General features: G+C 42.1%; 1 protein-coding gene across 2 annotated transcripts in view; it reads right to left on the bottom strand.

Annotated features, from left to right (window-relative positions):
• The window catches only part of itgb2 (integrin, beta 2), a 67,229-nt gene that overhangs the window by 28,450 nt on the left and 15,562 nt on the right, over positions 1-23,217 (bottom strand). For both annotated transcript variants that reach the window (XM_086090906.1, XM_086090907.1), the window contains exons 3-6: positions 21,556-21,653; positions 16,674-16,875; positions 825-995; positions 486-724 (exon numbers count right to left, since the gene is read on the bottom strand). In XM_086090906.1, the coding sequence (XP_085947032.1) occupies positions 486-724; positions 825-995; positions 16,674-16,875; positions 21,556-21,653 (710 nt within the window). The remainder of the gene's footprint in view (positions 1-485; positions 725-824; positions 996-16,673; positions 16,876-21,555; positions 21,654-23,217) is intronic.

The raw sequence follows: 23,217 nt of genomic DNA, 5'->3' as shown, positions 1-23,217 counted from the left end.
TCAATCAATTGTTAAGTTTATGAATTAATTTAATTTACGCTACAGCTATTATGAATTATAAAATATTCATAATTATCAAATGACTCTGTTAAATGGTCAACATCAGCAATACCTAATAATTTATTAGGTTATTAGTAATAACAGATACTTTGTGGAATCCTGCAGACTTAAACCAACACCGTCCTGTTCCCCACCCCAAATATCACATCCCACTTCTTGATAAGATCTGTGCTGATTTAAAAGCCTGAAATACGAAAGAAGTCAACGCACCAAGTGTATAGTGTTTTTCGTGTGCCAATGCAAGCTCTGTGTGAAGACATCTCAATTTAAAAAAGTGGAAAATATCGAGAAATACCAAGGCCAACATTAGATGTCTGGTGAAAATTTCATGTCAATAGTAATACATTTATACCTTTAGTGGCAAAAATAATGATGTGTTAAATACTTATTTCAGCTGCTGTATATAGTAATACTTTATCGCTTACCCCACAAACAGCAGCCTGCATCATGGCATCAAGACTGCCTTCAGGAGAATCCAAATTCCCAGAAATTAACTGCTCTGTTACTTTTTCTTTGAACTCATCAATCCTTGGTGTCATACTAAGCACATGCCGGTAGCCAAAGGTAGCTTGACACTGGTAATTCTCATCGCATGGCCTCTGTAGTTTGTTCTTGTTGGTGTTGGTGTACGGAAGGACCGTCTTATCAACAAAGGCACCAAACCCTTAAATTATAGAAATTATATTAGTGTCATATTTCTTGTGTTTCTTCTTGCAATACAGTCAGTGTACATGATTATTCAACAAGTAATATTGTAACATTACCAATTTGAGCATGTTCTGTAATTTTCTTTAGAGTTGCGAAGAGATCCTGCCCAAGTTCTTTGACATTTTCTAAGTCATCTCTCATCGAGAAAGACAAGTCCATCAGGTAGTAGAGATCCACTGGATAACCCTGAACTCTTTTAAATGAAACACTAAATGTGGTTGGAAGCCCTGTGCAGAAGCAGAGAGGAAAAAAAAGTACTTAATACAGATGTTTCAATTTGCAAACAGTCACATCATGTGCCTTCTCATACAGGGTGAACATTGATTGTATTACAGATACCTATCTTTTTGTTTTTTTGTTCTAAATTACCCCTCGGTATAGTGCCCAAGAAAGTGAAATGCGCAATTGATTTGGCTATTTGGAAGCCCTGAACAGTCTGGTGATTCCAGCAGTTTCTGGTGAGTTCTCAGTAGCAGGGCTGGGCATAGGCTGGTGCTAGGGGAGCAGCGTCCACCCTTTCCCACTTTTTCAAATGCAGCTCCTTTCTTCAGGGAATGACCTACAATAGAGTTCTGGACGTCACATAACTATTTCTCTGAACAGGAAAGTAGTGGTGCCGCGTTAATGGACTACAATGACGAGGAGGGATAAAACTAGTGTTTATCCATCAACTTACCGCCAAAGAGCACTGACACTCACTTTTATAAAAAGGACATGATATACATGCGCGAGGTGGACAGGTTGGATGATGTTACCATTGCAGAGGAGTGCTTTTTTATTCAACTCGGCGACGCTGCTACGTGGAATTAACCCCTCTACACTTCTTACACTGGTGAGTGCTTGCAAATCTGATCATACAAAGGCTTCACAAGTTTGTACAATCCGTATTTATTTCCCCTTTTTGTGTGGTCAAAATGCCATCGAAGTTATCAGTTTCACGCAAGTCTTGGCAGTGTTATTTAGGTACGTTAGCAACTTAGCGTCTGCTAATTCGGCCGCCGTCATTTATGCCCTAAAAAGTCTTTATGGTGTTGGTCAGTTATTAAATTCAACTATGTAATATCTATTAAACCGTAGCAGCACAAACAAATGAAACAGATTATTTCCCCCACATTTTGCGTTGGTAACTTGCCTGAAACTAGCCTAAGTGGTGTTTTCCTCCATTCATCCCTCCATTAGAAATTGTAGGTCATTCTGCTCTCCAAGCACCAGCCCCTCCCAACCTTAGAAAATGAGCTCACTATATGATGTCATTAGGTGCAGACCCCCGCACAGCCTCTGCGGACTAAAGACATGCCCACTTTCTCTGAGACCTCCATGCTCGCAGGATAGTGATAAAAGTACTATACTAATATATAATGTTTTATTTTGTATAATTCCTGTATACTGTTCTGTACTTGTTCTATGGTTCAATAAAGAAGTAGCCTTTATCAGTAAACATTTTGTCCGAAATGAATTTAAAGCTATTCTTCATATTTGCAATGCCAATTGGCCGTCTTAAATTCTGTTCCATGGCTGACACTTGTGTAAACTACAAGTGAAATATTTTTGCATTACTGAACCCAACTGAATAAATGGTGGAGTGGTTAGTATGCTAACCCTGTAAGTAGAAGGTACCAGGTTCATGTCCCACTAAAGTTTTTTTGTTTTGTGTTTGTCTCTCTCTCTCTCTCTCTCTCTCTCTCTCTCTGTCTGTCTGTCTGTCTGTCTAACTCTCTCCCGCTCTCTCTCTCTCTCTCTCTCTCTCTCTCTCTCTCTCTCTCTTCTTTCCTCTCCTCCCCTCCTATTCCACAACAATTTCTTGCATCAAGGAGCCGTTATGTTTCAAATGTTTATTGAAGAATTGAACATCCATCCAATTTCCACATTTACAGAAGACGCCATTCAGAAGAGTGCTCGAATGCAGCGCTCCAGAGTTTTGTGGGCGGTGCGCGCAGCAAACGGTTCGGACAAGAGGGGCGCGGCAACCACATGGAGAGAGGCGGGGTTTTACTGAACTGGGCATTTTACTTCTGAGTTAGGAAAATAGCCAGCAAAATACCTAATTCATAAAAAATTACGCCGCCATGGTGTCAAATGTAAGATTTAACCATTATATGCCTATAGTTAACTGTGGAAGGGCTTAAAATACCAATATATAATACCTTTAATACAATACAATCAAGTAATTATATGAAGTGATCGCTATGAGGAGGATCCTATATCCTCCGTCTTGTTGTTCACTCTTTTTATGGCTGCTGTGATCCATGGGGATGGCTAGTGGCTACGTCATCATAGCCGAACACGTCACTTCCATGTCCAAACCAACGCCCGATTTTAATGGGGAATGCAAAAACAAACACTAAAGTATGTCTATTTACAGCAAGTTGGTTCTGAACTTGCAGAACCTACTTCCATGTTGTTCAGAGCCACTTAATTCATTTTAAGTAATTTTCTTTATTTTTTTCTAGGTGTAAAGATTTCACCCCAAACCAGAACTCAAGGGTCTGTGGATGGCATTTTCCTCATGGCAAAGCAGCTGGGCCGACACGGTTTGCCTGGAATGAAGGAAAAACTTTCCCTGACCACTGTCATGTTTTGGGTTCTGTTGTCCTTGTGTGTCTCCCTTGGTCTTGTTTAAGTGTGATCCTGCCCTTCCTCGTGTGATCCAATCAGTGCCCTCAGCCACTTGTGTCTTGCCCCAGGTGTGTCTTGTTGTGTCGTTAGTGTCTGTGTATTTAGTCTGCTGTCTCCCCTCTGTCTGTGTCGGTTAATTGTTTTTCTGTGATGCTGCCCGTTTTTTGACTTGGATTTTCCCCCCATGTCATGCTGCCCGTTTTGCCTTGCTGTTTTCTCCATGTTTTGTTTTTCCTTGCAATTTAGATCTCGCCTTTTGTTTTGTAGAAATTAAAATCCCTTTTTTGATTGAACCTCTGCCTCCTTGCCCTGTCTTCCCGCATTTGGGTCCTCAAGCTCCCCCTTCTAAACAGAATGAACCGACCAAGATCAGACCCAGCGGGAAGCTCCCGTTGCCGACCGGCACGCCGTCGGTCGGCTCGAAAGCACCGTCAGCCTGCCACCCAATCCCATTCCCTCCATGTAAGTTCTTTTTCTCTGGCTGGTTCCACCTTGTCCTCTGTTCCCCATTCACCCGATCTCCTTAGTTCACTTAAGTCCCTGCCCTATGACACCATTTTGTCACCCCAATGTTTCATAGACACAGACTTCACCGATGATGATGATGAAGAAGGCTGTTTTTTGGTTAATGCACTTACAGATTCCAGTTCCGATTTGGATTTTTTCACCAGCATAAACCCTTACATGTTTTCGTCACAGTTTTCGTTTGCGGATTATTTTAACACCGGGTCATGTCACCCCGTCACCTCGGTCCCCGCCAAGTTCATCACTCCGGTCCCCATCTTGTGCACCTCATAGCCCCACATTACCGCCACGTCAAGACTTAGTCCCCACTTCACCTGGTTCCTTACCCAATCCCGTTTCTTCTCGTCACGTTCCTTCAGTCTCTGTATCCTCGGTTTCTAGTATCCCTGCTGCTTCTCACTCCCCATGGTGGCAGGCTGATGTGGCCCCAGTTCCTGCTCTCAAGTCTACTTCAGCCACGCCACCCCAAGCAATGTTCACCCAGCTACCGCCAAGCCAAGCACATGTCCCCGAACCACGTCCGCCGCAGCCCCAGGTCCCCGCACCACGTCCGCCGCAGCACCAGGTCCCCGCGCCACGTCTGCCGCGGCAGCCCCAGGTCTCCGTGCCGGCTCCGCGGCAGCCCCAGGTCTCCGTGCCGGCTCCGCGGCAGCCCCAGGTCTCCGTGCCGGCTCCGCGGCAGCCCCAGGTCTCCGTGCCGGATCCGCGGCAGCCCCAGGTCTCCGTGCCGGCTCCGCGGCAGCCCCAGGTCTCCGTGCCGGCTCCGCGGCAGCCCCAGGTCTCCGTGCCGGCTCCGCGGCAGCCCCAGGTCTCCGTGCCGGATCCGCGGCAGCCCCAGGTCTCCGTGCCGGCTCCGCGGCAGCCCCAGGTCTCCGTGCCGGCTCCGCGGCAGCCCCAGGTCTCCGTGCCGGCTCCACGGCAGCCCCAAGACCCCGTGCCGGCTCCGCCGCCTCCACGGCAGCCCCAAGACCCCGTGCCGGCTCCGCCGCCGCCACGGCAGCCCCAAGACCCCGTGCCGGGTCCGCCGCCGCCACGGCAGCCCCAAGACCCCGTGCCAGGTCCGCCGCCTCCACGGCAGCCCCAAGACCACGTGCCAGGTCCGCCGCCTCCACGGCAGCCTCAAAACCCCGTGCCACGGCAGCCTCAAGACCCCGAGCATCCCCGCCTGTGCCGCTGCAGCCCCTGGCCTCCTTGCCTCGGTCGCTCTCGTGCAAAGTCTCTTCACCTCTTCCATGGCGGCTTCAAGTCCTTGAGTGTGGACAGGAGGTGCACGTCCCACTGCCGTCTTCTCCTTGTCTGGCGGCGCACGTTGTGGTCGCCCTTTGCTCCAGTGTGGCGTCCGGGGCGCCCTCCGGACCGGCGCCGCCGGGCTCCCCTCGTCTGGCGTCCGGGACGCCCCCCGGACTAGCCTTGATGGGTGTGCCAGGTTCCCGCCTCCGGGGCCCCCTCCGCCCGCCCTGTTTTTGGACTTTTTTGTGTTAGGGACGTCTGGGAGGCGTCCCTTGAGGGAGGGGTTCTTTCATGTTTTGGGTTCTGTTGTCCTTGTGTGTCTCCCTTGGTCTTGTTTAAGTGTGATCCTGCCCTTCCTCGTGTGATCCAATCAGTGCCCTCAGCCACTTGTGTCTTGCCCCAGGTGTGTCTTGTTGTGTCGTTAGTGTCTGTGTATTTAGTCTGCTGTCTCCCCTCTGTCTGTGTCGGTTCATTGTTTTTCCCCCTGTGATGCTGCCCGTTTTTTGCCTTGGATTTCCCCCGCATGTCATGCTGCCTGTTTTGCCTTGCTGTTTTCTCCATGTTTTGTTTTTCCTTGCAATTTAGATCTCGCCTTTTGTTTTGTAGAAATTAAAATCCCTTTTTTGATTGAACCTCTGCCTCCTTGCCCTGTCTTCCCGCATTTGGGTCCTCAAGCTCCCCCTTCTTGACAACCACATCAACCATCCGATCAAATGTAAAAGGAAAAGGCTTGTTGCCTGTGCCAGAGTTCATGTGGAGCGTTCCATTCAGCGTCTGAAAACATTTCACATTTTGTGCTATATTCTACGGAGCCCCAGACATGAAAAAAAAAGTAAAAAGTATTGTGTGGTAAAACTACACTTAGAAGTATTTTTTTTCCAAAAAGTTACTCAAGTAAATGTAACAGAGTACATGTAACTCATTACTACCCACCTCTGATTACTGAGTTTGTTATGTGTGTCCTTATAACAGGATTGCATATCGCAAGATGAGACTCACAGCCAGCAACTTTGGTTTTTATGTTTGCAGCAGTGAAAAGGAACTATTACCCCTCTTCGTTATTCAAAACAGTGCTTGGTAAATACAATCTCAAACAAGGAGCTCATGTAGCGATGACCAGAAGTTATTCTCACCATTGGGTACTGTATTGAAACACATCCTTTAGTCCCATTTTGGCTTTTTAAAAGCTCGAGCTTCAGCTGCTGTCAAAAAGTGATACGTTTATTTCACTCCGATCTCTTCATCAATCTTGGCCCTTGACCTTTTTTAATTTTCAGATTTGAGCCTTTTCATATATATAATTTATTTGGTGAAAACAAAACACACACAAAATGATTGATTTGACTGTCACACTAATACGTCGGGTTTGTTGATTACATTGTTCAGCATAAGACTTCCTGCCGAATTACCTCCGTTTTAACCAAATTTTTTGAATGCATATATGACATTTCTATTACATCATTTCTGAAATAGGCTTTTGAATGGTTAAAATCTCCAATTTTATATATATATATATATATATATATATATATATATACATCCCAGATGGGATGGTATCTGATGACTGTATCATTGAGGTAAAATGTCCTTCTGCAGCCAGACAGAAGACCATAATTCAGGCAGCAGAGGCAAAGGACTTTTTTTGTCAAATTGGATGAAGATACTGGCTTAATGAAACTAAAGCAGACCCACAACTACTGACATCAGATTCAGGGAAACCTGTACCTGACAGGAGCTGGCACATGTCACCTGGTGGTATGGACTCCTCTGGATCTTGTAATCTTGCCGATCCATAAGGATCCTGGTTGGGCTAACAACATTACTGGTTTAGAAACATTTTACAACCATTATTTCCTGCCCCACATTCTATCAGATGGAAAGGGAAAATTGTATCTACCATGCATTATTTACCCGTTTTTGAGAAGAATTTTCATTCTGAATGTTGAAGCCTGCTGAAACATCTTTTAATTGTATTTTACTTTAAAGATGTAGCAACATCTGTGCATTTGTAGCAGTTAAACTGCTGTTTTGTGTTATGTTTTATTTATTATTTAATTTTAAAGCTAGTTCACCTGATGGTGAACTGAACACAAGTGTTTTGATAATATAATGTTCTTACAGACAAACACAGACCTTAAGGAGAGAATTCCAAATTTATTTCTAAACATTTCATTTTAGGAAAATCGATTAGCGAAGGAAAAATAACCATAGATAAGTTTCATATAGACAGGAAATTCATGCTATTTCACAAAGGATGGGTGAGATAAATGCAAACTTTCAGTATCTCGTTGGCATGCTTTGTATACTGGTATGGAATATTACGGAGCTTCAGACATGACACTGAAGGGGAAAAACTAGTTTGTGCGCACGAACTACTAATTTGTGGGCACGAATTACTGCCTCGTGCGCGCGCACTATGTATTTTGTGCGCATGAACTCCTACTTTGTGCACACGAACAATTTATTTGTGAGCACTAATTACTACTTCGTGCGCACGAAGCATTTATAGCGGGCACACGTAACAGTTACGGCGTGCACACGGACTAACTATGTCTCCTTACTGGACATTCGGGTAAACAAATAGAGCACACCCACATAGACTTGCTTCGAACTTTCTATGCAACGACATCTACGCTAGTCAAAACAAGACGCCTGCGATAGCTCAAGGGTAAGTTTATTATCATGTTCTAGTCAATATATTGTATTCTTATTCTGAATTCAGTTAGTTTATTGATAAGGTCAGTGCCTGATAACTGTTACAGCGAGTAGTTCTATCTTCTTCACTCGAGTTTCAAACTATAATCGCGTCCTGTTGCGGTTTTGCTAAATGTAGTAAACTAATTTATGTGTCTCTATAAGCTGCAACTGTGGACATACATATTTCTGCCAATACCGATTATTGAACATTCCAAAGCCTGCTATAAACTCATATCACTGCTACTACTGTGCAGCTCTGACATGATCCCAGGGGTGTCAGACTCATTGTAGTTCATGATGCCACTTTACAGCCTAATATAAGGCAAGGCCAGTAAAATCATATCTTAAAGGGATACTTGACTCTTTGAGCCATTTTAATTTTTTAATAATAATTTTGTCCAGAATTAATGTGATAACTTCATTATTTTTCATTTACAATTAATACCATTAAAAACAAAATTTTCCACTTGCTGTCGACTGAAGATGACATCACCTGTGCTGATGAAATAGGTAATAGCCAATCACAGCTAATCTGTTTTCTGGGTTTGGTCAGCAAACTGAGCCATGATTGGTCGTTACCTGTTTCCACTGCAGAGGTGATGTCATCTTCAGTCGACAGCAAGTGGGAAAATTATTTTTTAAAGAATTGTACATGAAAAACAATGAAGTTATCAAATTAATTATAGACAAAATATTAACTTATTACTACTGAAAATGGCTCAATGAGTCAAGTATCCCTTTAACCACATAATGCACTTTCTGTCGAAATTTTATATGAATACCGAAAATCTGTCACCAAACTGAGATGCTGTGGATTTTGTGTGATTGACCGCCATTTTGACTTGTGACGTCATCTCAGAATTGTCATTTCTTAAAGGTGGGGTCTTTCGTTTTGTCCGTTTTGTGTTTGTAAACACAACTGTTTGTGTTTGTAAACAAGCAATTCAAAACGGACTCCTCCCATGGCTCAACCCCCACACTTCTCGTCAATATTGCGCCTGCCTTCAACGACACGCCCCCCGCTCTGTGATTGGCTGGAGGGGTAAACATAGCCTTTCTGCCCACAAACGTCCCTCTCAAAAAACACAAAACACAACAAAATGGCAAAATACAGGCTGGGGTGGTGGGGGAGGATGACAAAATCACCACCACACATTAACAGAAGCCTAGAGGTGTTGATTGAAAAGGATTACATGTGTATACATCCAGCGTTTAAGAAGTGTTTATTTCTGAGTGAAAACTAAAGACCTCACCTTTTAAAAAATATGGACTGTGAAAGTTGAAGTTGGAACGGTTCAAATCAGTCAAAAAATGTGTAAAGTGGAGGTTAATACAGTATCTAAAATATCTTGTTAAGAAGTAACTCTAGTTACTTATCCCAGTTATTCAGTCAGTTATTTTTAATCCGAATCTGATAAAGCATTTCAGAATAAAAACCCTTTGAAATCTGCAGTGGGATTATTTATAATATCACTCTGAATATATCCTTTTTGATGCAACTAACACATGGACAATTTTCAAAGGCATTTTGTATTAAAATGCCATATCTGATTCAGTCAATCTTCCAGTCAAATAACAACAAAATGTTGCAATATGGAATATATGATAATTAGGAATCAAATACATTGAAATAACAAAAAGCTGTTAATTCTGCTACTGATTGTGCTGGCTACTAATTTTTAATGGGATGCAAACTTGAAGATGTGATCCAGACACTTGAAGATGAAAAAGTAAGCAACTAATTACTTTTTAGACTTTTATCTCCAAAAATGGTTGCTGACAAAGTGTTCACACACATCAATTGAAATAAATATTAGTCATCTCAACTAAGAAAAATATCTGTATTATTCTCAAAAGTAAATTTGACCATTCGGTACATTGTAAAATGAAAAACTAAGGACATGAATATTTTCACCTTTTGCAGATGTGTTCCTCCATTGTCATGATATAATTTGCATGTATGAATTAATTTACTTACTGACTTAAGTAATCTTTTCCCCCAGATTGATGAAACTGTCATTCCATTAATGACAGACAGTGACCTGGCAAAATACATCCCCAAAGCTGGAGACAGAGTCTCAACTGTGGCCTTCTGCAGACAAGCAGCACTGTCACAAAAATCGCCATCTAGAAGAGAATCCATACTTTCAAGACTAAGACAAAGACTGTCTGGAGCTGCCTCCAAAAAAGAGATTGAAGTTGGTAGGAAACACAAATGCCAAACGGTCAGTGCGAAGAATTGAGGTTGGATGGATGGATTTTGATGAACAAGAGGAAAGGTACAAACAGGTGAAGTCCGTAAGTGGTGGAGGAACCAGGCATCTTTCTGTTGACAAAGATGAAACAGTGGCAAGTATTAAAGTTATGGATGAAAATATTTTTTTCCTGGAATGTCATTCAAAGAAAAACAAAAGTCTTTCAGACTATTCAACTCATATTGAGAGCTCACAGATGCATGTTGATGTACCCGATACGAGCTGTATTACCCAAGCAAGCAAGGTCCGAATACTGAGACTTTATATGTGCACCAAAAAGAAGACAGGACAGCAGCCCTTAGTTGGAGTGGAGTGTGATCACAGCCAGCCCTCAGTGGTAGATCTCACTGAAAATGAACAGAATCAGGCCATTGAAGAGGTGTTGGTGGGAAAATGTGATTCAGAATCACCAAACCACCATGTAATTGATGAGGGAGCTTCCACAAGTGGCTGTCTGGAATTAAACGACACATTACCATGGGACAGTTCACCAACGCTTGGTGAAGGTGAAGATTCTGAGGCATTTATTATGATAAGAGATAATGACAGGCTTGATGTAACTGTGAATGAAGCAAACCTCGAAATACTCTTTCCAGAACAGGAGGATGATGCACATTATCAAACAATAGATCAGTCACTGTCTGCTCCAGTGCTTGCAGGGGAGGGATATGTTCCAGCCCAAGAAGTTTTTGAATCATACCAACCACTGCCACAGATTGTAAGAAGAGATCACTGACCTAATCAGTGCCTTCAAGGAGCCAAAAATTATTGCATCTGAAGTCCACATCAAAATACGTTTACCAAATGGAGAGCTTGAAAAGGGAGCAGGAAGTGGTGTTTTGCGAGACTGCCTGACAGAATTTTGGACAGATTTCTATGAAAGTTGCCCACTGGGAGTTGAAGTTATGAAGTTATGAAGTTCCCTTCATCAGACATGACTTTCAGTGTGAAGAATGGCAAGCAATAGCTAGAGTGTTTGTATGAGGGTGGAAACAAGCTGGCTATTTCCCAGTGAAACTTGCAATATCATTTCTGGAAGAGGTCCTCTATGGCTTTACAACCAGTAGCTTCAAGGATTCCCTTTTGCTGTATGTACCGCATGAAGAAAGACCTACGCTTCAGAAGGTTTTGGAGGACTTTAAATTCAGTTGACACAGAATAATTGCTGGATATACTTGATGCACATGAATGCAAGCAGGTCCCTACCAAGGACACACTGCTCCCTATTTTGACACAAATAGGACACACGGTAATTATTCAGGCCTAATAATGTAATAAAGTGCTGGCGTCCTGTCGTGGGTTCTCTAGCTAGTTTACGACTACCAGAAGGTCTGCATAATTTCATTGCACAAAAGAAACCAAATGCTAAATCAGTGAAGGAGCTTCTAAACTTTCCAGAGGAGATGGCAGCAGCCCAGTTAACAGTTTCTTCTTACCTGAAAAAGTTATTACAACAATCTTCAGCTTTTCCTGTGGTTCAGTACTGGATCTGACCTTGTGGACAAAACCATACTAATTGTGTTCATAGAAACCACAGATTTTCTCCGCCGTCCACTGCCTCACACGTGGATGTGTACTCAAGCTGCCCATTGGTTACCACAACTATCCAGATTTCCGCAGCGAATTTGACAGCTTCCTCACAAGCTCGATGTGGGTAATGGATGTGGTATAGGTAATGCATACAAACTTGAAAGATGTAACAGCTCCCATGTAGCCTGTTGTATGCAGGGCTGTTATGGACATAGGTCAGGATGACCTTTCACACAACTGAAATAATCTCAAACTCTCAACTGAAATATTCTACAACATACACAACTTAAATACTTTCATACACACTAATGAAACAACATTACTTGAAATCCTGACACACACAACACTCACACTACTTACCCACAATTCTACTGAGATGCTCCCATGCAAACAACTAAAATCTTCACACACATCATACTGCAATGCTTTCATATTAAATACACGTTTTAGTACTGTGTATGATTGTAATTATGTCCCTAAAAGCCACTCACATGTTTGTGCCCTTTATTTGATGGGTAATTTTGTTTCACCTGCTTTTAAAGTGGAGTGTGTCTATTGCTAACTGTTAGGCAAACCACGTTTGTACAAAATGTTCTATTTTGTTAATTTTTTTTGTACATATTTACACTTGGACATTTAAATGAGACAACTGAGTTATTTTACACGTCGTTTTCTATTTTTACAGTTTCTGGTGTTGAAAATGTGATTTATTATGGAAAACGATTCCTGAGCAAACATTGGATTTTTTTAAATCTCTTGCGCTGAACATGCTCAGGAAAAAAGCAATGATAATAAAACCAAAATAAATTATACACCATGCAGAAGCCTACTGGGTCTTCTTTAATTTTTAATGCATTATAGATTTATGATCCCATTGCCAGTAAATGTGTTTGCTGTCCAAGATGCTACTGTCCTTGAAAGCAAGGGTTCCGTTTTTGTTGTTGCCAGCAAGAGGTTAATTTCTAAATGTTTAATATGCTGTAAAACATATTCCATTATTACCATCATTCACTGCCATTGACGGCTATAGACGTAAAAAAAATAATTTTAACTATTTCTATTAGTTTAACGTTAACGTTTTTTCCCCCATTTTTGTTAACAAGAGTATGAAAACCTAGAAGAACATTATTGTACATTTAGAACAGATATAACATTTGTGATTAATCGTGAGTTAACTATTGAAGTCATGCGATTAATTACAATTACAAATTTTAATCGCCTGGCGCCCCTAATTTTTAATAATTTAATCGCCTGACGCCCCTAATTTTTAATAATCTTTTCTTTAAAAAAAATTAAAATAAAAGATGATTAAAAAAAAAAAGTCTAGGTTTTCATACTCTTGTTAACAAAAGTGAAGAAAAAAAGGTTAAACTAATAGAAATAGTTAAAATGAATTTTTGACGTTTATAGCCGTCAATGGCAGTGAATGAGTTGATATTTAAATTAGCTGTCAAACGATAATTTTTTTTAACCAGATTAATCACATTTTATGTTTTTTTTACATTTAATGTTATGAGGACGTCTTCAAAAAAAATTATCCACTGCACACGCTCATCCTCTTTTTCTAATCAATTAATTACTTGCATAATTTAAAATGGAAAAAAGGCCCCCTGTAGTTCGACATGAATAAATATTCTGAATATCATACACACACACATTTATTAAATGCTTTATTTAATGTATGTAGTTTATTGCTCAAACAACCTGTGCTACCTTTAACGTAACCATCCGCTGTCAACTAAAGGATCATCTGCGGTCAAAATAGTGTTATTAATCTGCGTTAATACATTATTAATGTGGTAATTTTTGTCATTAATTAGTTAACGGTTCAACTTTGACAGCACTAATTTAAATGGAATCAAACACTTGAGAACAAACTGTGTCCCTCAGATTCAAGTACAAGTCAAGTGCCTGGGACATGGTAGATGGGAACTCCCAGTTTGATTCCTCCATTATTATTGTGCACAAATCAAACACATCCAAATCACATGGGACTGAATTTAAAAAGGTACAGCTATCTTTGCATGTGGTCAAATCTTCAGACAGTGGAACGCATTGATTCCTCTTTTGGTAGCCTGGAGAATGCTCGATCCTTTTTTTTGTGCTTCTTCTCATGGCAGCTGGTCCACAACAGCAGTCTGTCATTGTTGAAGTGTGGCGTTTGCCGTTTACTCGAAGTGGCTGACGCGTTTTCTATACTGCCAAAATGGATGCGCTAATGCTCATTTTCGGATGCATGACGTCAACGTCCAGTTCTCTATTCTCGACAACACCTAACTAAAAAGTAAACATGTCTGCTATGAAAAAAATGTTGATATGATTTTCCATCCATCAATTTTCTTAACTCTTTGACCGCCATAAACGTTATAAAACGTTTAGCATAAACCTACGGAAGGGGGCGACGAGGACGTTAAAAGACGTTCACTATGTTGTTGTTTTTTTTTGGGGGAAACGGGTGGAGGAAAGCCTTGGGCAGCTGTGCTGAAAGTATCAAGCAGATCTGATTAGTATAATGACTCGTTTTGGCCCCTAGATGGCAGCGATGACTCTCTTTGCACAAGGTTGGATGGGCCGCCCACCGTGGGCGTCAGTAGAAGACGTGAGGCGGAGCTAGAGTGTTGAGGAGACAATGGCTGGTCAAGCCACAATGGCTTGACCAAGCAACCGGTTGCAAGCAGCTCACGCTTGAGCATTTTTTTCAAAGACGGAAAGCATCGATCAATACTAAAAAGCGCATTGATGTCGACGATGATGATGACTCCGAGCTTGACGCCGAAGTTGGAAGCCTTGACGCGACCGTTATGATCACATAGTAAGCCTCACCGGCTAAGCGCTGCTAACGCCGGAAAACGCGCACAATAACCGACCGGGTACTTCTACACAATCGGACATTCGATCGGGCGATGGAGAGTTGTCGAAAAGCATCGACCAATGCATTGATGATGATGATGATGGTGAATCCCGAGGTTGACGCCACAGTTGGACGCGGCCTTTATTCTCACGTCATAAAGCATCACCGGCTAGCGCTGCTAACGCCGGAGCTGCACATGCGGACATTTTGTCGGACAATGAAGAGTACCCCGAGTCCAATGCATATTCATCGGAGGAGCGGGTACAGTCTGATCACGGAGAAGACACTGTTTCTGGACTACGATGCCACCATGAATGGAGTGGATAAGATGGATCAGAACATCTACCACCCGTATAGGAGCTGAAGGACATGAGGAAGCCAGACGTAACACCACCGTAACGTAACCGTAGCATGATCCTGATATTAGACTTGATGGCAACACACACTGCAGTATATACTTGCTATTCCCCGGAAAAAACGGCCTGCAAGAAAGTGGAGCACGCGAAGAGGCAATCTGTTGTGCAAATGCTGTTGCGTCTCCTTGCACGCAGGAGAGTGTTACACAAAGAAAAACTGTCGTTGAAACATCCACATATTTGTAAATAGCACCACAGTTGCACACATTTGTAAATAGTTTGCCAAATTGTTGTCAAATTGTTACACTGTTGAATGTAAATAAACGTATTTTGCTATCAAAAAACACTTTTTCATTCTTGGTGGTAGTGTTTTATAGAAGTAAAGCACTATTTAGGTGTTTGTGGCATCATTCATGGACAAAAAGAAGTGTAAAATCCACTAGAATGCATGAAATAATATCGTTTCACTAAAAGCTTGATTTCTCCGTATTTGAGTCCAAAACAAGCGAAATCGGATGAAACTAACCATTTTCTATTGTTGATTACTAAAGAACGGAATAAGGTAGAAACAAACTTTTTTTTTCTGATGAAAGATGAAAGTCCAATCTTTCATTTGGTAGTATGTGTGTTTCCATAGTCCAAAGATCAGTCAAAATGCTTAAATCGGCTGGCACTGACGGCATCCCTTTTCTGAAAACGTCTGGCAGTCAAAGAGTTAATTGGAGGGCGGGGGGCATTTCGCGATACTTTTCACGTGAAAGTAGCATGCTGTATGCCCATGTCAACCTCTGAAAATATATATTTTTTAAATGATCCCACCAATAATTTGTATTTTAAGGACATTAAATGAATGACGTTGTCGTCTTCTCCACTCACTACAGCTTAATGGCGCTAAATGAGGAAAACGCTTCTGCACCTCCTCTATGGCTCTTCGGTCCAAGCTCGCTTTTCAATAACTTTATCTTTCTCGCAACTGTTACTAAACTGCCGTGCTCTTGGCGCAAATCCATTGCCATGTATAGTAAATTAATTTGCTCCCAGCTGTAAAACTTTGTGGGTGTGTTTGCGCTCGTATATCATTAGAGCAATATCCTCAGTGAATACACAGTAAATTCTGTAGAGTAAATTTTATTCTATTTAGAGTGGGACCAAATAGACTCAGTTTTAGAGTAATATTTACACTTGGAAGAGAGTAAAATAAAGTATTGGGAAAAAAATTAAAATAAAAGTGACTCAAGGGTGGATGAACAAACTCACTATCTTCAATTTCGGAGACTGCTCCCTGAGCCACCCAGCTCCTGCTTTCTGTTACATTACTCGTGTCAGCTGCAGCTGATTCCATGGAATCTTCCTAACGATGTATTTGGTCTCTTGGAGAAAAGCAAACAGTAGCAGGGGCATAGCTCAGGTGGTAGTGTGGCAGTCTCCCAAGCTGAAGGTTGTGAGTTCGTTCCTCAACCCTTGAGTGATTTTAATTGTTTTCTTCAATTCTTTCTATTACTTTCTTCTTAGCATAAATCTTAGCCTACTCTAAAACCGAGTTTATTTGGTCCCTCTCTAAATAGTCACATTTACTCTAAATAGAGTCATATTTACTCAGAATTTACTGTGTAGGACATTAACATGGAGCAAGCTGTGGGTGGAGTTGTGGAGCAATATTTAGCGCTGTTAGCGGACGCAGCGCATTCTAAGTGGATTTGGCGCTCAGTGTGAACCAAGGTTTAACTGTATCAAAATTGTCAGAAATAGTGTGATTATGAAATGGCAGTGTCATCAAATGAAGATTTAATTATTTTAGAGAAAAATAAAGACTTTTATTGTGGTCAAATCAGAAATCAAACTCACCAGGTCGCAATCTTAGACTTATCTTCTGTGGACTCAACTGAATAGGCTCTTGCATATTGAATGAAGTGGACAAAGGTTCATTCTTGTCTATTTGTTGGCTGCTCACAGGGTCAATAATTTCTTCTTCCTTGCAGCCTCTTTCCATCAATTTTGCTCGGGTTTCGCAGCGTGCCGACTCCTGTTCCCCTGCTTTGGTAAAATTCTTTAGATACCATGGAAGATAAGAGAAAATTATATCATATTTAATTTATATTTCATGTTTTTGTGCTCATGACAATGGCAAAACAACACACAACACTGCATTTGGGCCACCACACCCAAATAGGACCATTATTAATGACATATCAATGCTTTGATCCAATTCATTAAGGCAGTTAAAATTACAATACCAGCTGTTTTGCAATAAATATCGGTGTTAAGAGAATCTAGTCGTTCATTGAACTTGTTCAGTGGCCACAAACAACTTATTTCGTGTGGGGACTGGACAAGTAAAATCATAGTTAATCTTAATGTGCAATACTATAACTTTCACTTCCAATTTGAGATTTGTGCCTTTATATACACTGCTGACTGATCAGTTATGATCTTAGCTTGGCTCTCACGGAAGGCAAACACTTTATGCTCTGCTCCCTCTCTCTAACCATATTTGGACGACTGGTCTTTCGACACAATTGACAAAATTTTTCTCGACGAGAAGAGCTGAAAAAGGAGAGCCGGCTTGCCCCGCCCGAGGTGATGGTTGTAGCTTGATACACCATGGATTACTGGAACAAATAGAAAATGGTGTACATCTATTCTGTCCATCCAGGACGTGGACGACATCTACGTAATTGGAATTCTGATAACAAGCAGAGATGGGAAAAGTACTGATATTCTCTACTTGAGTATAAGTACAACTACCTGTGTAAAAAACAACTTTGGTAAAAGTAAAAGTACTCACTCAAATAATTACTCAAGTAAAAGTAAAAAAGTACAGGCTCTGAAATGTACTTGAGAAGAAAAAAAAAAGTTTTACCGGGTATTTCCTCCTACGTCAATTTGAAAGATATTAGCTAATGGAGCAAAAATGGGTATATATCGGACAGTCGATGTATACAGCACACTTAAGCCCACATTAGGAAGGCCACCCCCCACCGCCCTACCCCCACACAAAAATCACGACTGTAGAACCCTATGCTTACAACAACATGCTAGTTGATCAGTGTCACAATGTGAGCGGTCACTGTGTCTCCACTTTAGCAAAAGTAACTAGACAGAAGTAACAGCCCAAAGGTAGGCTTAAAATCTTCAAATGAAAATCGTGACTTTAATGTGTTTCGTTCTCATGAAAATTAGCGCGCGAGATTTGCAGTCATCTAGATCGCACCGGAGTGGCAGCAACGATCATAAAATAAATCTAACCTTTCTATGAAAACTGCTTTCTTTCCGCCCACTTTGAGGTCTCTGCATGTCAACCACCGTTTAAGCTGTTCCAAAGTGTGTTTGTCGATTAAATCATGTTGAAATTTCACGCCTGGGACATTCTCTTCCAAAATGATGTGTTTCCTACTCTGTTATTTTGCCCGACTCATGCATATTAATGAGGGAAAATGTGACGTCATTTGAGATCAACCCTATTGGTGCAGCATTTGGTATAGAAGACGGCCTTTTTTTTGCCCATTACGTCAGCAAACTCCCATTCAAGTGAACAACGGGAGCTGTCGTTTATGAACTGGATACGCCTTCACAGTCATGTGACCAGGATAATGGCATTCACCACGGTATGTTCATATTTTGATACTTAATCGTTTTAAAAGAAAATTCAGGGAATAAGATGCCAGAGATATTTGCACTTTTATTCTTTATTCTTCTTCCTTTCGGCTTTTCCCTTTAGGGGTCGCCACAGCGAATCAGTTGCCTCCATCTAAGCCTGTCCTCTGCATCCTCTGCTTTCACACCAACTACCTTCATGTCCTCTTTAACTACATCCATAAACCTCCTCTTTGGTCTTCCTCTAGAACTCCTGCCTGGCATTTGGAAACTCAGTATCCTTCTGCCAATATACTGAATATCTCTCTCTGGACACATCCAAACCATCTCAGTCTGGCCTCTCTGACTTTATCTCCAAAGCCTCTAACTTGTGCTGTCCCTCTGATGTACTCATTACTGATTCTATCAATCATGGTCACTCCCAAAGAGAATCTCAGCATCTTCATCTCTGCCACCTCACCACAGTTTTATAAACCTTTCCTTTCATTTGAGCTGAAACTCTTCTATCACACACTTTTCTCCACTCGTTCCAGTTTGCCTGCACACGCTTCTTCACTTATTTTCCACACTCTCCATTGCTCTGGACTGTTGACCCTGAATACTTCTCCACCTTCTTGGTCTTTTCTCCCTATAACCTCACTTTTCCACTTGCCCCCCCCCCCCATTCACACACAGATACTCCGTCTTGCTAACCTTCATTCCCCTCCTTTCCAGGGCAAACCTCCATGCCTCTAGCTTCTCCTCCACCTGTTCCCTGCTTTCACTACAGATCACAATGTCATCAGCAAACATCATAGTCTATGGAGATTTCCTGTCTAACCTCGTCTGTCATCCTGTCCATTATCATAGCAAACAAGAAGGGGCTCAGAGCTGATTCCTGATGTAGTCCTACATCCACTTTAAACTCCTCTGTCACAGATCTACAAAGACACAATGCAGCTCCTTCTGACCTTCTCTGTACTTCTCTATCAACATCTTCAAAGCCAATACTGCATCTGTGGTACTCTTTTTTTTTTGGGCATGAAACCATACTGCTGCTCACAAATGGTCACCTCTGCCCTCAGTCAAGCTTCAACTACTCTTTCCCATAGCTTCATTGTGTGGCTCATCAGCTTTATTCCTCTGTAGCTGTGGCGACCCCTGAAGGGAAAAGCCAAAAGGAAAAGAAGTTGCCAAAACTCTGCACGTCGTCCTTGTTCTTAAAAATGGGCACAAGCACACTTGTCCTCCATTCCTCAGAAATCTTCTCACTATCTAAGAACCTGTTGAACAACCCAGTCAGAAATTCTACTGCTACTTCTCCTAGACACTTCCATACATCCACAGGTATATCATCAGGACCGAGTGCCTTTCCACTCTCCATCCTGTTCAATGCCCTTCTCACTTAATCCTTACTAATCTTTGCTACTTCGTTCTCTCTCATTTTCCTTATTAATCAACTCTTCAAAGTACTCTTTCCATCTTCCCATCACACTACTGGCATCTGTTAACACACTTCCATCCCTATCCTTTATTACCCTAACCTGCTGCACGTCCTTCCCATCGCTGTCTCTTTGCCTTGCCAACCTGTATAGATCACTCTCTCCCTCCTTACTGTCCAACCTAGCATACAAGTCATTGTAAGCCCCTTGTTTGGCCTTTGTCACTTCTACTTTCACTTTACGCTGCATTTCGCTGTACTCCTTTCTACTTTCTTCAGTCCTCTCAGTGTCCCACTTCTTCTTAGCTAACCTCTTTCTCTGATTCACTTCTGTACCTCCTCATTCCACCACCAAGTCAAATTATCCCCTTTCCTTCCAGATGACACACCAAGGACTGTCCTACCTGTCTCCTTGATCATATTTGCTGTAGTTGTCCAGTCATCTGGAAGCACCTGCTGACCATCCAGAGCCAAAGTGGGCAGAAAGAAAGTAGTTTTATTAGAAAGGTAAGATTTATTATACAATCATAGCTCGTAATCCGGTGCGGACTTGCTAGTTCATCTCGTGTTGCTAGTTTTCACCAAAACTGAACACATTGAAGTCATTTTCATTTAAATATTTGAAGCCTAACTTTGGATTGTGACTTTCCCTCCAGACTGTATTTCCTCTTACCTGGGCCATTGTATTGTCATAGCTGAGACAGTATGAACATACGAACAATAGCTTGTCAATGCAATTCCTCTACTTAATGTCTTCAAAAACTACCAGTATACTTAAACTTAGATATATTAAACTTGACATCCGTTCATAAGATGTTAATTCATGATTATATATTTGCAGTTTTTATTTTAAAATCCTATACAGAGTATAGGATTGTATGTGTATCCTATACACAGTATCCTCATTTGTTGTTAAAACAAGTTTTGCGGGAGTGTTTTGGCGGAGTGAGCATACGTGCGCTGGGTAGCTCCCCCGAGTCGGCTAAGAAAAGTTGCTTGAAACACGATACTCGACAGCCAAAAGGCTAAAATTAAAAAAAAATTAAGCTTCATTCATAGCATATTTGGAGCCCAACATCATGCACTTTGTGTTTGACACATATAGTTTCAATTTGTTCTCCACTACCCATAAATAGACATCAGTTCCTGTTTTAGTATGTTATTGAGTTTTTGGTGTGGTTTGATTACTGTATATATTTGATGTTTTTTCATTAAATGAAAGCCAAAACTGTAAGCTAGGGAAGAGGATTTTCCCTTTACCGGAAAAAATAAATGTCTGAAAAAAAGAAATGTCTGAAAAAAAGAAACGATAAACTCTGGTGCACTGACTCTCAACCCGGAACATTTATTTTATTTGTTTATGACAGTTCACATACTTCTGACGGAAAGGCACCTGTCTAGAAAAAACAATTCAAAACGACTCTGCTAGAAAGTCCGGAAAAAAGTTGCTGGAATGGGTTCTAAAAGGCAATTAGTTGGCTGCAACAGGGTAATAACCATCTCAACATAAATCAAGATGAAATGTTTCCTTGCATAATAACAACGTTACTAATGGAGACTTTAGAAAATAGGCTAATGACTCGTGAAAAAGAATGTGCGCTTTTAAGTTTGTTTGTTTTTTTAATCGAAAAGTTCAGCCTAAATTCAACTCACTTATAAGATCGAATGATCAAATGGGAAAATCATAGATTGTGCTTAAAAGTTAAAACATACCAGTTGTTGACACCAAGCACAGAAGGGCCCGGATCTGACACAATCATTGCAGGAGTTTACTATGGACTTAAAGCAAACCTCTTCTTTTTGACACCATCCTACAAATAAAAAGACATACAAAAACACACTTCTGCATTACAAATATGAATGTGAGGGATCAGAATATCATATATAAAGCATGTCATACAATTTAAGAGATGATAATGATTAATTTATGTTAACCCTTTTTTTTTTGCATATTTTTTAAAACGACAGTTAAGTATGTATACGGTTCTACGAGTGCTGAACAGCACGGAAAATGCCTTTGCACACACGAGAATGCATACCAAATAGACACATAGTCATTGTCTACCGGGTGATTTGTCATATGTATAAAAGGCCATGGAACCCCGGAAGACAGTCCCTTAGAACCTACTCGCGCGAACACGAGGGTTCAAAGTGACAAGCTACTCTGGCGGTCGTTTGGGACTCAGAACTGTAGTTACATACATAAGTGTCGTTCTGTTTTGTCCCTCATTGACCACCAGATGAACAGCACGAATTGCCGAAAACCTCACAGGGGGGCCTCTGAATGACCGAGGACCACATCCAGCAGACGAGAAGTGGTGACATCCAAACTAGAACCTGGAGAAGGTGCTAGGCGATGACCAAGAAGCAGCAGCACAGACGTCCTCCAGGGGCACGTTCTTCAGAACGGCCCAAGACGTAGAAACACCTCTAATAGAATGACTGCGCACAGCAGGAGGCGGGGGATGACCAAAGATCTGGTACAACTGCTGAATCACATCACCGATCCAGTGATAGACGTTGCCTAGAGAGACAAGCACCTTTTACAGGACCATCGTAAGACACAAAAAGCTGAGTTCAGACTCACGGAAGCACGCTCTGTAGCATCAACATAAGAGCGGAGGGCCCTCACTGGGCAAAAAAGGCTCGGATCGACATCCGCGTCCAACGGGGCCGCAAAACGACCGAGGCGAAAGCGGCATTTGGCCATAGTGTGACACATGCCTCATTGGGGTGCCAACGAAAACATGCGGGGCTGACACACAGAGCGTGGAGCTCCCCCGCCCGCTTAGCGGATGCAACCGCGACTACCAACAAAGTTCCACCTCGGCCAGCGATTTGAAAGAGGACACGAGGTGGGTGAGGAAGGCCACATGCATCAACAGCAGCATGCCGGACCGAAATGGCAGCAACGTAAACCTTGAGCGGGAATTGGGCAAGACACGGGGTCCAACCTGCAGCCGGCACACCACTCCGCAAACAACTTCCACCCGTTAGCATACTGCAAACGAGTGGAAGGAGCCCTGACATTAAGGACCGTATGCCTGACAGAGGCCGAGCAGTCCGTCAGCGGCACGTCGAGCCCATGAGCGGCCAAAATCACAGGCGGAGTTGACGGTTCAGAAGAGCAGAGACTGCATAGAAGAGAGAACTATAAGGGGGAATGAGGGGGAGAGGCGGAAAAGCATACAAAAGGCGCACCGGCCAAAGCATCCTGGCCCAGGGGGCTGCTGTGCTCCCCTAGGGAAAACTTGAAGGGATAGTGAGTGGATTCCTCTGAGGCGAACAAATTGACCGACGCCTTGCCGAAGCAATCCCCAATGGTGCGTACTACCTCCGTGTGGAGACGCCAATCCCCCAGAGGCAGACGATGGC

Source organism: Leptonotus elevatus, chromosome 12, assembly GCF_054856555.1.
Source record: "Leptonotus elevatus isolate MCC_2025b chromosome 12, RoL_Lele_1.0, whole genome shotgun sequence".
NCBI classification, from domain to species: Eukaryota; Metazoa; Chordata; class Actinopteri; order Syngnathiformes; family Syngnathidae; genus Leptonotus; species Leptonotus elevatus.
The sequence above is the reverse complement of the archived record's forward strand: the minus strand, read 5'-3'. Positions and strand labels throughout refer to the sequence as shown.